The 16862-nt window shown below is 40.0% G+C and overlaps 1 protein-coding gene across 3 annotated transcripts in view; it reads left to right on the top strand.

Annotated features, from left to right (window-relative positions):
* Positions 1 to 16862, top strand: part of sestd1 (SEC14 and spectrin domains 1) — a 119555-nt gene that overhangs the window by 75401 nt on the left and 27292 nt on the right. For all 3 annotated transcript variants that reach the window (XM_059966775.1, XM_059966776.1, XM_059966777.1), the window contains exons 8-9: positions 2540 to 2637; positions 10263 to 10318. In XM_059966775.1, coding sequence (XP_059822758.1) covers positions 2540 to 2637; positions 10263 to 10318 — 154 coding nt within the window. The remainder of the gene's footprint in view (positions 1 to 2539; positions 2638 to 10262; positions 10319 to 16862) is intronic.

Here is a 16862-nt window from a genome sequence, read left to right as displayed (position 1 = left end):
TGGCCTTTGTTACAAGGGGAATTGAGTACAAGAGCAAGGATGTCCTTTTGCATTTGTACAGGACCATACCTGGAATATTGTGTACAGTTTTGGTCTCCAGGTTTAAGGAAGGACATTCTGGCAATTGAGGAAGTGCAGCGTAGATTCACTAGGTTGATTCCTGGGATGGCAGGGCTGTCTTACGCAGAGAGATTGGGCTTGTACACGCTGGAATTGAGATTGAGAGGGGATCTGATTGAAACGTTTAAGATAATTAAAGGATTTGATAGGATTGAGGTGGGAAATATGTTCCAGATGTTGGGAGAGTCCAGTACCAGAGGGCATGGATTGAGAATAAGAGGTCAGTTATTTAAAACAGAGTTGAGGAAGAGCTTCTTCTCCCAGAGAGTTGTGGAGGTGTGGAATGCACTGCCTTGGAAGACGGTGGAGGCCAATTCTCTGGATGCTTTCAAGAAGGAGCTAGATAGATATCTGATGGATAGGGGAATCAAGGGATATGGGGACAAGGCAGGGGCTGAGTATTGATAGTGAATGATCAGCCATGATCTCAGAATGGTGGTGCAGACTCGAGGGGCCAAATGGTCTACTTCTGCACCTATTGTCTATTGTCTGCTGTCATTTAATTGCTTTTTAGGAGCCATTTTTTCACAGAAACAAAGTAGCGACTGAACAAGACACAAGGCGAACAATGCTCAAACGATGAGTGCTGGAGAGAGAACTTCTGTGTTTTCGCGATTCGCAGTTGGTTGAATCCACGCATGCAGAACCCACAGATGAGGAGGGCCAACTGTATATACTTTTTAAAAAAAAAGCTTTTTGTGTCTTCTTTGATATTAGTTGCCAGCTTCCTTTCATAATTCATCTCTTCCTTCCTAATTACCTTCTTAGTTTCCTTCTGCAAGTTTTTAAAGTAAGAAAACCAACTTCAAGTGATTAAACAATGATGGTTTAAGAAATCCATCATGATAAATACAATACCTTGAATTCAGCATTGCAGCATGTCAGTTATCAGTCTCAGCACTAAAGAAGAAAACCTACTAATATTCTTTATCAGGTCTCGTCATCTCTCTATTTTATGGTGTATTGTTTCTCCGGCAAAAAATTGCAGTTAGCTTGGAGTGATGTGGATCTTTTCTTACCTCCCAAATTATATTCCTGAGAAATGCAATCATTTTCCAAGATGTTTTTGGATAGGGTTTGTATTTATCTACCTCAGCAGATTTTATTTTTTTTCTATATTGCTCTTTGGAAATATCCTTTAGTTATTGAAATGGATAAATAAATTGATTAGATTGGCTGAGATTTCTTAATGAAATCTTGGTGCTGCATGTGTTTGTAGTCCTATTCAGATTTCGTATTCAATCAGGAATTGCTGTTGCTCACAGGGCCCCAACTCATGCTTGAGAGAATGATGAATCAGCACATTGACTGTGTGCTAGACACAGTGCATAGATTACCTCACAGCTTGAGATCCAACATTTGCCAAGAAAGAGGATGCTTATGTCTTTTTGCAGCCCTGTGCTACTTGTAGTAAATGTGCTCAGAATACTTAGGGCCTATATTTTGTCAGTTTCTGGCATTTACTTTGATAATTCAATCCAATTTAAAGATTTCCCAAGCCAGAAAATTTAAACTCAGGTAATTTATACTTAAAGTAGTTTAAGTATATGTCAGATGAGTAATGGTTAGAGTAGCCAGCATTCCTTGCATGATTCCACATGTACAGTTCTTTGAAAATGATGTATTATTTCTCAAAACAGCAGGTCCAGTAATTTTTTTACAAAGTATTTGGGTTTAATCCAAACATCAATAATCTGAATGCTTGTACTCTCAGGTTTCTTGAAACAATTTGAGTTTTTGGAATCATCAGTAAGTTTTCCATGCATTGTCTGATCCTGTATTGCTAGTATAATAAAGAGATTTTTTAATATGCATAATGTTGCCATTCAAATAATTATTAAGATTGGATCAGATATAACCAAAAAGAAACACGCAGTAAATGATTGATTCTGTCATCTGAATATCAGGCTATCCCTGGATAATGAATGGATTCTGTTTTTGCAGCCATCCATAAGTTGGAGAAAATTACTTGATATAGTAACCACAGCATTTAAATGAATGGTATCAAAGGACTGATACGAGAGCAATTACTAAATTGCCTTCTTCTGTTTGCTGCTACCTTCAGGGAGGAGGTACAGAGTCTTAAAGACACACTCTCAACATTTTAGGAACAGCTTCTTCTCCTTCACCATCAGATTTTTGATTGGTCCATGAACACCACCTCACTATTTTGCTTGCTTTTTGTAACACTGATTTTTTTAAAAAAATATTTCTTATTGTAATTTATAGTAATTTTAGGTATTGCTCTCTGTTGTCGCCGCAAAGCAACAAATTTCACTACAGTGGTCAGTGATAATAAACCTGATTCTGATCCCCATCACTAAATGCAAAAGTAATTGTGCATCTGTGTGTGAGTTAGTTTTAACTTGAAAATCATTTTGAAAGTATTTTAAAGCTGAAATTTTCCTTTTCAACTCAGGTTTTTGAGAAATTCACGAAGGAATCAACATCATTGCTAGATGAGCTAGCTTTAATTAATAATGGATCTGAAAGAGGTAATCAACAGGAGAAAGAAAGGTAAAAATCATGTGCAAGATGATTTTACAATTGAATCAGAAAGTAGTGTGAATTTGTATTGATGGTATCTGATTGTGTTCTTCCCCTGAAGTAAAAACAGCGCACCTGTATAGGTGCTTAATAAATACCTTTCCAGTTTTAACTATCTTCTTTAGATTACTTCTCAGTCTTTCCTGTAGAATTCGGGCCAGTTTTTATTATCCTTTCATTTAACTATTGCAATGTAGTTCTGGGTATTCGGTAAATCGTTTTTGCACAATCTCCAGTGCTTCAAAGCCATTTAATGGGGCACATCAGGGATCTGCTAATCAGGGATTGTATGACAGCTGCAGAAAAGGAGGAGGTCATGGAGGGATTGTCTACTGAGTCATTGTGGGTGGAAGTCAGAAACAGGAAAGGGGGAATAACTGTACTGGGTGTTTCTTATAGACCCCCCCCCCCCCCCCCCAATAGTAACAGAGATATCGAGGAGCAGATAGAAAGGCAGATTCTAGAATGGTGCAATAATAATAGGGTTTTTGTGATGGGTAATTTTAACTTTCCTGATATGGACCGTCATCTCCTTAGAGCAAGAGGTTTAGATGGGGTGGAGTTTGTTAGGTGTGTTCAGGAAGGTTTGCTGATACAATATGTACGTAAGCCAACTAGAGAGGAGAGGCTGTACTTGATCTGGTATTGGGAAATAAACCTTGTTAAGTGTCAGATCTCTTGGTGGGAGAGCATTTTGGAGGTGGTAATCACAACTCTGTCTCATTTACCATAGCATTGGAGAGGAATAGGAGCAGAAAGTTTGGGAAAACATTTAATTGGGGTAGGGGGAAATATGCTATTAGGCATGAACTTGTGAACCTAAATTGGGAGCAGATGTTCTCAAGGAAATGTATGGCAGAAATGGGGCAAATGTTCAGGGAACATTTGACAGACAGACATATTTTATTGATCCCAAGGGAAATTGGGTTTTGTTACAGTCACACCAACCAAGAATAGTGTAGAAATATAGCAATATAAAACCATAAATAATTAAATAATAGTAATGATAATAATTGTGGAATGAGCTTCCTGTAGAAGTAGTAGAGGCCAGTTCAGTTGTGTCATTTAAGGTAAAATTGGATAGGTATATGGACAGGAAAGGAGTGGAGGGTTATGGGCTGAGTGTGGGTAGGTGGGACTAGGTGAGATTAAGGGTTCGGCACGGACTAGGAGGGCCAAGATGGCCTGTTTCCATGCTGTGATTGTTATATGGTTAAGTGAATTATGCCAAGTGGAAATAAGTCCAGGACCAGCCTATTGGCTCAGGGTGTCTGACACTCCGAGGGAGGAGTTGTAAAGTTTGATGGCCACAGGCAGGAATGACTTCCTATGACGCTCAGTGTTGCATCTCGGTGGAATGAGTCTCTGGCTGAATGAACTCCTGTGCCTAACCAGTACATTATGGAGTGGATGGGAGACATTGTCCAAGATGACATGCCACTTGGACAGCATCCTCTTTTCAGACACCACCGTCAGAGTCCAGTTCCACCCCCACAACATCACTGGCTTTACGAATGAGTTTGTTGATTCTGTTGGTGTCTGCTACCCTCAGCCTGCCCCAGCACACAACAGCAAACATGATAGCACTGGCCACCACAGACTCGTAGAACATCCTCAGCATCGTCCAGCAGATGTTTGCAAACATTTGCATGGCATTCTGCATAGGTATGTCCCATTGAGGCAGGGAAAGAATGGTAGAGTAAAAGAACCATGGTGTACAAAGGATGTAGAAAATCCAGTTAAGAAGAAAAGCTTATGAAAGGTTCAAGAAACTAGGTACTGTTAGAGCTCTAGAAAATTACAAGGGTGCCAGGTAGGAGCTCAGAATGAAATTATGAGAGCTAAAAAGGGCCATGAGAAGGCCTTGGTGAGCAGGATTAAACAAAGCTCCAAGGTATTCTACAAGTTTCTGAAGAGCAAGGGGATGAGCTGTGTGAGAACAGGACCATTCAGGAATGAGAGTGGCAACATGTGCATGGAGCTGGAGGAGGTAAAGGAGGTACTTAATGAATACAGTGTTCACCAGTGAAAAGGACCTTGGCAATTGTGGGGATGACCTACAGCGGACTGAAATGCTTGAGTATATAGACATTAAGAAAGAGGATCTGCTAGAGCTTTTGAAACTTAATAAGTTAGATGAGTCACTGGGACCGAATGAGCTATACCCCAAGCTACTGTGGGAAGCAAGGGAGGAAAATGCTGAGCCTCTTGCAATGATCTTTGCATCATCAATAGGAACAGGAGAAGTACCAGAGGATTGGAAGGTTGCAAACATTGTTCTCTTGTTCAAGAAAGGGAGTAGAGATAATCCAGGACATTATAAACCAGTGAGTCTTACTTCAGTGGTGGACATGTTATTGGAGAAGATCCTGAAAGGCAAGATTTTTGATCTGATTAGGGATAGTCAGCATGGCTTTTATCAAGGGCAAGTCATGCCTTATAAACCTGATTGAATTCTTTGAGGATATAACAAAACACATTGATGAAGGTAAAGTAGTGGATGTTGTGTATATAGTTTTCAGTAAGGCATTTGATAAGGTTCTCTGTGCGAGGCTCATTCAGAAGGTAATGAGGCATGGGATCTCCAAGAGTCCTCGCTTTGTGGATCCAGAATTGGCTGGACCACAGAAGGCAGAGGTTGGTTGTGGATGGTTCATATTCTGCATGGAGAGTGGTGCCCAGTGGTGTTCCGCAAGGATCTGTTCGTGGGACCCCTCCTCATTGTGATTTTTTATAAATGACCTAGATGAGGAAGTAGAAGGGTGGGTTAGTAGGTTTGTTGATGACACCAAAGTTGGGGGCGTTGTGGATAATCTGGAGGGTTGTCAGAGGTTACAGCAGGACATCAACAGGCTGCAGAACTGGGCTGAGAAGTGTCAGTTGGAGTTCAACCCAAATAAGTGTGAAGTGGTTCATTTTGGTAGTTTAAATTTGAAGACAGAGTATAATATTAATGGTAAAACTCCTGGCAGTGTGAAGGATCAGCAAGATCTTGGGGTCCATTTCCATAGGACACTCAAAACTGCTACACAGGTTGACAGTGTTGTTAAGAATGCGTATGGTCTGTTGGTCTTCTTCAACCTTTTGAAGAAAGAGTTCCAGAGCCATGAGGTAATGTTGCAGCTGCATAAAACTTTAGTTAGACCCCACTTGGAGGACCGTATTCAGTTCTGGTCACCTCTACAGGAAGGATGTGGATACTATAGAGAGAATGCAGAGGAGATTTACAAGAATGTTGCCTGGGCTGGAGAACATGCCTTATGAGAATAGGTTGAGTGAACTTGGCATTTTCTCCGTGGAGCGGTGGAGGATAAGAGGTAACCTGATAGAGGTGTGTAAAATGATGAGGGACATTGATCGTGTGGATAGCCAGAGGCCTGAAATTGCTAACACAAGGGAGCATAGTTTTAAGGTGCTTGGAGGTAGGTACAAGGGGGCATGTCAGAGGTAAGTTTTTCACATAGAGTAGTGGGTGTGTGGAATGCACTGCCAACGAAGGTGGTAGAGGCGGATACAATAGGGTCTTTTAAGACACTCTTAAATAGGTACATGGAGCTTAGAAAAATAGAGGACTATGCGGTAGGGAAATTCTAGGCAATTTCTAGGGGAGGTTACATGGTCAGCACAGCATTGTGGGCTGAAGGGCCTGTAATATGCTGTAGATTTTCTGTGTTCCTGTGTAACAGCACTAAGTACACAAAGACTGATATGTTTAAGGTTTAGTGCCAATCTAACTCGGCTTTGCTATTTTTCAATTCTATTTTGCTACTCAAAGCTGTATTTGATTTGGTTTAATTGATTTATGGACATGTGTTATAAGTTTTTAATGATTTGTGCATATTGGCCCAAGACATCAAGGTCTTAAGATGAAAATCGTTTGTAAAACATTAAGTTGTAATTGTCACATCACTGTATTAATAACCAAGGAATTTAATTGAATGTTACAGAATTTTTAAATGAACTGGTGCCTTGAAACCAGAAACAAAGAACAGTAGTTATATTCTTTTATCAAACTTAAATGCTTGTTATTGACTTTCAAAGGCATCTGGTTTTCCTTTGGTTACCTTCTGGCTAGTTCTGTATATGCTTTGCTTTTCTCTTTCCCATTTCTCTCAGGTTTTCTCAAAATTCATCATGACATCCATCTATGTTCTTAATGTAATTTAATTTGAACTAATCTACCAACGCCTCCTTCATTATATTCAACTCTGGATGACCTCAAAAATAAGAATACACATGTCAGGATGTTAATAATTGATTACAGCTCAGCCTTCAACACCATACTAGCTGATAAGCTCATATTCAATCTCTTGGACCTTGCCAGTGTAGTCCCCATCTGCAATTGGCTCCTGGACATTTTGACTGACAGACTTCATTTAGTTAGAATTGTTTATAATATTTCATCCACCTTGACGCATAACACTGCTCTGTTTCCTGCATCCCAATCTTTCTGATCAGATACAGCATCAACTCAATCTTTAAGTTTGCTAATTGCACTCTAGTATATATGACACTAAGCCAATCTGAAATTCCTTTCTTCACACCTTTCTACTTTCTCTTCTCACTGGGTATTTTTCAAGACTGAAATTGATTAAATTTGAGTGCTGTGGGAATTGAATATTGGGATTTGATGGGAATGTGGATATGTGTTAAACAGAACCATCATAACATCAGCTGACCCAAATTACACGCAACTAAGGCCCAACCGTATTAATAAGAAATAGCTCATCATTAATAGAATATTTGGTCTAGATTAATTACTAATACATAAAAGTGAATACTGCAGATGGGGCTCATCAGTTGTGGTTGACAGCTTATCTAGGAGAAGGAAAACTCTGATCTCAACCCTCCGCTGCCTTGCAGCTGAAGTCTCTAATGCAGTCCTCCGTTGAGTTCAACGCTGACTGGCAACTCCTGTGACCAAAGTGTATTGGTCTCTGCTGTTCCTTTGGCTTCATCAGATGCATGGAGAGAGGCAGCTTGCTACTCGGGCAACAACTTGCTCTCCATTTCATACTGCTCAAGCTTGCGTATCTAGATGGCTTGATCAACCCTGACCGACAGAGGCCTCACTCACTTGTTGTATTAGATCTCAGCACTATTATTTTCAAGAGCAGACAAATGCCATTAATAACCACAAATCATTTTTCATAGATCAACCCAACCTATTTATCTGATAATATCGCTCAACTTCTCTAAATAATACATTCGAGGGTTTCAAAAATGTCTTAGTTCTATGGATTTTCTTTGCAATCTTTTTTCATATTTTAAATGAGTGACTTATTTGTAATATGCTCATTTCCACCTTCATTGTTAAACATTTAGGATAAGGAGATGAGGACAAAAATGAGAATAGATAAAAAGAGAAAAGATACTTTACTGTTTTGAACAGAGGTAATTAAATTGGGTTAATTTTAGAAGTTGACAGATCATTGCATTTTCATTTCATCTTGAATAAATTGTATCTATTCTCATAAGCTGGTACCAACTGATATTTACAGTACATTATTAAAACTTTGAAATGCTTTAAAGTGAAAACAGAATTACATACTGAATAAAAAAAAAAGTTGCTGGAGAAGTCTGCAGGGCAAACCACATCTGTGAGAGAGAAATTAATTAAATGCTGCAGTATTGCTGCCAGCAGTGCAAAGACTTAGATGATATACAAGGACCTTTTTCTAGCTCTGTCGGTGTTTGCTTGCTGCCAAAGATTGTTCCAGTTCTGAATGCTCACACTCTGGTGCAAGGGCCTTGCACGTTAAGACAAAATGTTTGGACTCACATAAGTAAGTCCAAAAGTTCTAAAACCTTGGAGGCAATTGACACAATGTTCCAAAGTGCTGGTGAAACCACACCTGAAGTACTGCATGACTTTGGTTTCTATATCTAAAGAGGAAAATACTTACATTGGATTCACTTGATTGATTCCTGGAATGAAAGAGTTGATATATAATTAAAGATTGTGAATGTTGTGGTTGGAATGAGGGATAGTTTCTGAATAAATATTTCTCCAGCTGGGATTGTTTTTCAAAATGTGAGGCAGGATTTAAAAGGGGGTTGAAGTGGAATTACTTAACTCTTGATTTTTTTGGAATCTGTATTCCTGAAAACTATTGAGGTTAAATTGTTGAATATATTAAAAGTGTAGATTTTCAGATATATGAACTGTATGGTCTTTGAAGAGTGGGAAAAAGACACTGAGGCCAAGATTAGATGAATCCTGACTTTTTTGAATGGCAAAGCAAGTTTGAGGGCTGACAGCCTACTCTTACTCTTGTTTCTAAAGTTCTTAAATACTTTAATTAAGATCTTAAACTTTTTAATAAGTCAGGAAAATTAAGTAAACACTTAATTCAGAAAGTCAATTGTATAATATTTACCCTTGAGAGTTACAACCATTACTTTCCTTTGCCATGAAAGGACTTTTTGTTCCTACACTAAGTCTAATCTGGCAACACGCATTGAAGTACTGAAACAACTAATCTGGCATGGTTTCAGCAATTCCCCAGCGTGTTGAGGAATTGTGAAAAGTCTGTGCGAGTCCAAAAACTGAGTGCTGTTTGACAAATCCCCACCGAAGTGCAGGCAGAGAGTTCGGTACTTCCTGTTTAAACTTCCTGAAACTTGCTCTGGGAAATGCTAGTGGTTCATCAGTGAATTATAAGCACCTCTAAGCAAATTGCATGTTAGTGTTTTGTACTCTGATATGTCATGGACCTGATGCATTAACTCTTTCTTGTTTGCTATATTCTCTCCATTGATCAGTTGAGTATTTCCAGCATTTTGTATTTCACATTACAAGCATCTTGAGTAGCTTGCATTCATGCATTCTTCTTAAGACCCTCTTAAGTGTAGTATTTTAGTTTCAGGCGAAGTATACGAGGGGTGATTGATAAGTTTGTGGCCTAAGATAGAAGGAGTCAATTTTAGAAAACCTAGCACATTTAGTTTTCAACATAGTCCTCTCCTACATGTACAGACATAGTCCAGCGGCTGTGGAGCGTGCAGATCTTGGACCTCCAGAAAGTGTTCACGGCATGGGTGATTGATAAGTTTGTGGCCTAAGCTAGAAGGAGATGAGTTATTAACTTCAAACTTTCTGCATAATTGCTCAGAGTTGAACTGCATGTGCATGTAATGAGAGCTGTATAACTCATCTCCTTCTACCTTAGACCATGAACTTATCAATCACCCCTGCTGTGGACACTTTATGAAATTCCAAGATCTGTATGCTCCACGACTGCTAGACTAAGTGTGTAAATGTAGGAAGGACTATGTGAAAAATAAATGTTCTAAGTTTTCTAAAATCGACTCCTTCTACCTTGGGCCACAAACTTATCAGTCACCCTTCGTATTTTCAGAGCCAAGCTAGATCTGTTAAACTTTGAATTGTCCTTTGATTTAAATTTGCTGATGCCAGTCTTTAAGTACATCATAAATGACATAGTATTAATTATGGTTGTTAGATGGGGGTAAACTTTAGATATTTCTACGGCTAACCAAAATGGTAAAAGTCCATAACTGGTACTTCTATGATTTTTGTTTTGTATCCCAAATGGCATCTAAAAAGATTAACCCTCTTTTAAAATTTGCAGACCTGTAGAGTACAGTTTTCTTCCTTCCGTGGATCCAGAAACAGTATTACAAACAGGTAGATTTTGATATATATGCATTTTAAAATATTTTAATATCAGTTGTTTGAAAAGTGAGTCAAGTTCTATTTCTGTGTTTTAGATAGATGTGCAGATATAGTACAATGTGTAGCAAATGGCATTGTATTATTATTATGTTACCATTCAGATAATGTGATCATGGACTTTTTATTTGCTTAAAAGAGGAAACTCCTCCTTATACAAGTATCCACTAAAGCTGTCACAATATCAATAACAATGATGATTTTCATGTTTAAGCAGCTTACCACTGCTTTCATCAGTGTATTGTTTATTCCCAAAGACAGTTCATGAATTCTCTATTACCTTCTCCCATATGTGAAAATTGACTTTCCCATTAATGTTCTTTTTTGGTTCTTGATCGTAATTTAGATAATCTGTTGCTCATAGAAATAATATTCAAACTAGAATAGCCTTTGCATTCAGTCTGTAGATGCAACTGTTCATCTTTTCACTCAATTTTAGTTAAATATTTAAATATCCTGCTCTGCAAATACTTATCATTTTGTTTCAGAATGTGGTTCATTTGAACTATAGCTCCTCCAAGTTTATAGGATGTGTTCTATTTTATGACAGATGACCTCCAACGTTTGCATTTTTCTATAATGACGTGCTGCTCAAAAATAAATGCTACCACTCATCTGGTGGCAATCATTGCATGCAACTATTCTGAGGATATACCTAGTCACATTCTACCTGGAAAGCAGGAAGACTAATAGGTCTGTTGTCTACTTAGCTGTTCTCATGGTGAACTCATTAGATTAGGTAGTGCATTGTCAAGTTGTTAATCTGAATAATCATTCTTGGCAGAGCAATGTTGAAGGTTTTTTTTGGTAGATAAAACACCTACTCTTCCTTGTTTGACCATCAGACATAAGACATAGGAGCAGAATATGGCCATTCAGCCTATTGAGTCTGCGTCACCTTTCAGTCATGACCAATTCATTTTCCTCTCATGCCTGGAATGGAAATAACAATGCGCAAGAATGGAACAGTGGTGGGCACTGCACAGTCTATCACAGGCAAAGCCCTCCCCTCCATTGAGTGCATTTATGTGGAGCGCTACCACAAGAAGGCATCATCCAACATAAAGGATCCCTACCATCCAGGTCATGCTCTCTTTTTGCAACTATCATTGGGCAAGAGGTACAGGAGCCTTAAGACCCATCCTGCTTGGTTCAGGATCAATTATTAACTTATCGCCATCAAGCTCCTGAAACATCATGGATAACTTCACTTATCACAGCTCTGAGCTGATACTACAATCTACAGACTCACTTTCAAGGGCTTTACAATTCATGATCTCAATGTTATGTATATTTTTGTGCAATTTGTCTTCCTTTGCACATTTGTTGTTTGTCAGTCTTTGTTTCTTTTTCATAAATTCTATTGCATTTCTTTATTTTTCTGTAAATGCTTGCAAGAAAATGAATCTCAAGGTGGTAAATACGTAATTTGTATGTACTTTGATAATAAGTTTACTTTTGGCTCTCAATCAAGAACTTATTAACCTCCACTTTAAGAAGACCTAATGACAGTACCCACAGCTGTCTGTGGCACTGAATTCTGTAGATCACCACCCTTTGGCCAAAGAAATTCCTCCTCATTTTTGTTCTCCTCTTCTGTACCTGTACCTTCTGGTCTAGACTCTCCCACTATTGGAAACTCATCTCCACATCAACTCTATCTAGGCCTTTCAATATTCAGTAAGCTTCAATGAAATCCCCCCACATTCTCCTAAAATAAAGACCCAGACCCATGTGCCTCATATGTTAACCTTTCATTCTCAGAATCTTTCTCATAAACATTCTCTGGGCACTCTCCAATGTCAGCACATTTTTTCTTAGATATGGAGCCCCAAAAATGCTCAGTGCTACAAGTGTGGTCTGACCAATACCTTATAAAGCCTCAGCATTACGTCCTTACTTTTATATTTTAGTCCTCTTAAGATGAATGGTAACATTGCATGCTAATGAATAAACCTGCAAGTTAATCGTCAGGGAATCCTGCAATAGGTTTCCCAAATCCCTTTGCATCTTTGACTTCTGAATTCCGCCCCTCCCATTTATAAAATCAGTTACATCTTTATTCCTCAAAGCGCATGACCATACATTTCCCCACACTGTATTTTATCTGCCACTTCTTTGCCCTAAACTGTCCTATTCCTTCGGCGTATTCCCTGTTTCCCTTTGCCTATCTCTGTACCATTTGCCAACTTGGCCGCAAAGCCATCACTTTCATCAAACAAGTTATTAACACACATTTGCAAGAAAAACATTTGTGAACCCTTTGCAATTACTGGTTTTCTGCATTAATTACTCATAAAAGTGTGGTCTGTTCTTCATCTCAGTCGCAATACTAGACAAACACAATCTGCCTAAACTAATAACATGCTACTGTACTACTTCTCATCAATGCTGAGTACACCACTTAAACAATCACAGTCTAGGTTCAAAAACGTATGTGAAACTCGGGGATAATGTCTTCTACAAAAGCTATTTGGAGTCAGTTCGAATCAATGAGTTGAGATTGGAGGTGTGAGTTGTAGAGATTCCCTGTCCTATATAAAAAAAAGACACACAAAGTCAGGTTACTGATAAAGCCTGCTCTTCTCAAGAAAGATCTGTTTATGTGCTCCATGTCTCGATTAAAATAAATTTCAGAAGATCTTAGAAGAAGAAGAAAATAGAGATGCATGAAGCTGGAAAAGATTTCAAAAGCATTTCTAAAGACCTGAGTATTTATTAGTCCACAGTAAGAGAAATTGTCTACAAATGGAGGAAATTCAGTTCTGTTGCTGTTTTCCCTAGGAGTGGGTGTCCTGTAAAGATCACAACATGCAACGCTGAAGGAGGTGTAATATAACCCAGGGGTAACACAGCAAAAGACCTGCAGAAGTCTCTAGAACTTGCTAAAGTTTCTGTTCATGTGTTCACTATAAGAAAAACACTGAACAAGAATGGTGTTCATGGAAGGACACCATGGAGGAGACCACTGCTCTTCAAATGAAAATAATTGCTACATTTCTCAACTTTGCAAAAGACCACCTGAATTTTACACAATGCTTCTCAGACGATGTTCTGTGGACAATTGAGACAAAAGTTGAACTTTTTGGCAGAAATGTACTCCACTATGGTTGGAGGAATAAGAATACAACACACCAATTGCTGGGGCTGCTTTGCTGCCTCAGGGCCTGGACTGCTTGAAATCATTGAGGAAACAATTAGTTCAAAATCTTATGAAGACTTTTTATAAGAGAATGTCAAGGTAGTGGTCAGTCACATGAAACATAATAGAAGTTGGATAATATAACAAGACAGTGATCCAGAACACAAGAGTAAATCATTCCCACTTTTTGTCTTATGCCAGTCATCCTTCCCCTGACCCCAGCTCTAATCCCTGCCCTGTAATCACCATCCCCTCTGACCTTCCCCTTTCTGAGTCAGCACGTTCTATCCTCAGCAATGGCCTTGCCTTTGCCTTGTGTTCGCACCTCAGTGTTTTCCTCATCCACCATGACACTGAGCTCTCTTCTGTCACCTCTGGCTCTGAGCCTATACCTTTAGCAAGGATTCCCCCCCCCCCCCCACCCCTCCGATGACCCATTTTCCAATCTTCAACCCTCCCCTTCTTAGACACCTCACTCTGGATTTTTTTGTAATTTCTAACTCCTGATGTGATAGAAATTGTCTCATCTTCAGCAGTCCTGTCTCCCATTCAAACATCATGCCCTCTCACCACAGTACTGTGCACTGTCTCTGCACTAATCTCAACCTCACTATCAAACCCACAGATGGGGGAGGGTGCTCTTGTAGTGTAATGGACTGATCTCTACCTTGCTGAGGCCAAGCAGCAACCTCCACACCATCTCTTACTTTACTCTTGAACAGGACCCCACTAAAGAGCACCAGGCCGTTGTCTCCCACACCATCATCAAACTCATCAACTCAGGAGATCTCCCATCTACTGGCACCAATCTCATAGTTCCCATACTTCTCATTGCTCACTTCTCCCTCCTGCCCAAGATCCAACCCTGTCTGTCCTAGTAGGCCCATTGTATCTGCCTGCTGCTGCCCCATGAACTTAGGTCTGTGTATTTTGACTCCCTTCGTTCAGTCCTTTCCCACCAACATCCATGACCGTTAGCACGCTCTCGATCACTTCAAGTTCCCTGGCTCTGATCACCTCGTTTTTGGTATGGATGTCCAGTCTCTGTACACTTCTGTCCCCTATCAGAAAGGATTTAAAACTTTCAGATTCCTTTGGGACAACCTATGTAACTGGTTCCCCTCCACCACCACCCTGCTGCACCTGGTGGAATTGGTTCACACATTCAACAATTTCCCTTTTGGCTCCTCCCATATTCACTAAGCCTAAGGTGCAACCATGGGTCCCCACTCTTACTACGCTGCTTTGATGACTGCATTGGTGCTGCTTTATTCACCCATGCTGAGCTCATCAATTTCATCAAGTTTGCCTCCAACCTCTATCCTGCCCTCGAATTTACTAGGTTCATATCTGACACATCTCTCCTCTTTCTCAATCTCTCTCTCTCCAGCTCTGGAGGCAAACTATCTACTGTTATCTTTTATAAATTACTGACTCTCAGTTCTCTTGACTATACCTCTTCCCACCCTGTCACTTGTAAGAATGCTGTTCAGTTTTCTCAGCTTCCCCGTCTCTGCTGCATCTTCTCAGGATGAGGTTTTCATTCCAGAATATCGGAGATGTCTGCCTTTTTTAAAGAGTGGGGTTTCCCTTCCACCACCATTGATGGTGCCCACACCTGCATCTCCTTCCCACACATCTGCCCTTGCCCCATCCTCCTGTCGCCATAGCATAGATAGGGTTCCACTTATTCTTGCTTCCCACCCCATGAGCTTTCATATCCAGCACATTATTCTCCGTAACTTCTCCCATCTACAATAGGATCCTACCACCTGGCACATCTTTCCCTCCCCCCACCCCACCCACCACTCTCCGCCTTCCATAAGTTTTGCTCACTGCATGACTCCCTTGCCCATTTGTTCCACCCCACTGATCTCCTTCCTGACATTTATCCTCCAAGTGGAATAAGTGTTCTGCATGCCCCTACACCTCTTCCCTCACCACTATTCATGACCCCAAACAATCCTTCCAGGTAAGGCAAAGTCGTATCTCTGAATCTGTTGGGGTCATCTATTGGATTGGGCAGTCTCAGTGCAGCCACCTCTACATCCGTGAGACTGGTACGCTGAGCACCATTGCTCAATCCCCCATAGAAGGCAGAATTTCACAGTGGCCATTCATTTCGATTCAACTTCCGATTCCCATTCTGACATGTTGGTCCATAGCCTCCTCTGCTGCCACAATGAGACCATGCTCAGGTTGGAGGAACAGCATCTCATATTCCATTTGAGTAGCCTCCAACCTGTTGGCATGATCTAAAATTTCTCTAATTTCTGGTAATTTCTCTCCTCTGCTTCTTCTCTCTACATTCTCTATTCTGGTTCTCTTCTTGCTCCTTCTCTTCTCCTCACCCTTCCATTACCTCCCTCAGGTGCCCCTTCTCTTTCCTTTTCTTCTATTGTCCACTATCCTCTCCTATCAGATTCCTCCTGCTTCATTCCTCACCACCTCCATCTATCATCTCCCAGCTGGTTTCACCTATCACCTACCGGCTTGTACTCCTTCCCCACCACCCCCCTTCTTATACTGGCTTCTATCCCCTTCCTTCCCAATCACCCAAAACATCAACTGTTTGTTCCCCTCCATAGATGCTGCCTGACTTGCTGAGTTTCTCCAGCATTTTTGTTTGCAAGCTGACTTCAACCTATTTTATCATGTGCCTCCAAGTAGTCTGAAACCTCATCCCTAATAACAGACTCTAAAATCTTGTCAACCACTGTAGTGAGATTAAATTGTCTATAATTTCTTACGTTTTGCCTCTCTCCCTTCATAAAGAGTGGAATTGTGTTTGCAGATCCCAATCCATTGGAACTATCCAGAAACTAGTGTATTTTGAAAGATCCCCATTAATGCCTGCATAACCTCTTAAAATATCTCTTTCAGAATCCTGTGGTCATCTGATCCAGGTGACTTGTACATCATCATACCTTTCAGCTTCCCAAAATTTTCTCCTTAGTAATAGCAATTACACTCACTTTTGCCTCCTGACCTTCTTGAATTTCTGTCATACCACTGGTGTCTTCCACAGTGAATACTGATGCAAAATACTTATTCAATTTGTTCACCATTTCCTTCCTCCCCTGTACTTCCTATCCAGCGTCATTTTCAATGTCCAATGTCCACTCTTGCCTCTCTTTTACTCGTCATTTAACTGAAAGAAGAATTTTGATATCCTCTTCTATAATATTAGCTGGTCTACCTTCATGTTTTATCTTTTCTCTCCTTGTTGCAGTTTTAGTTGCCTTCTGTTGGTTTTTAAAAGTTACCCACTAGAACCTCAAGTTTCCCACTAATTTTTGCTCTCCCTTTTGCCTTTATGCTTTCTATGACTTTACTCATCAGCCACTGTTCCCTCAT

Source organism: Hypanus sabinus, chromosome 4, assembly GCF_030144855.1.
Source record: "Hypanus sabinus isolate sHypSab1 chromosome 4, sHypSab1.hap1, whole genome shotgun sequence".
Taxonomy (NCBI): Eukaryota; Metazoa; Chordata; class Chondrichthyes; order Myliobatiformes; family Dasyatidae; genus Hypanus; species Hypanus sabinus.
The sequence above is the reverse complement of the archived record's forward strand: the minus strand, read 5'-3'. Positions and strand labels throughout refer to the sequence as shown.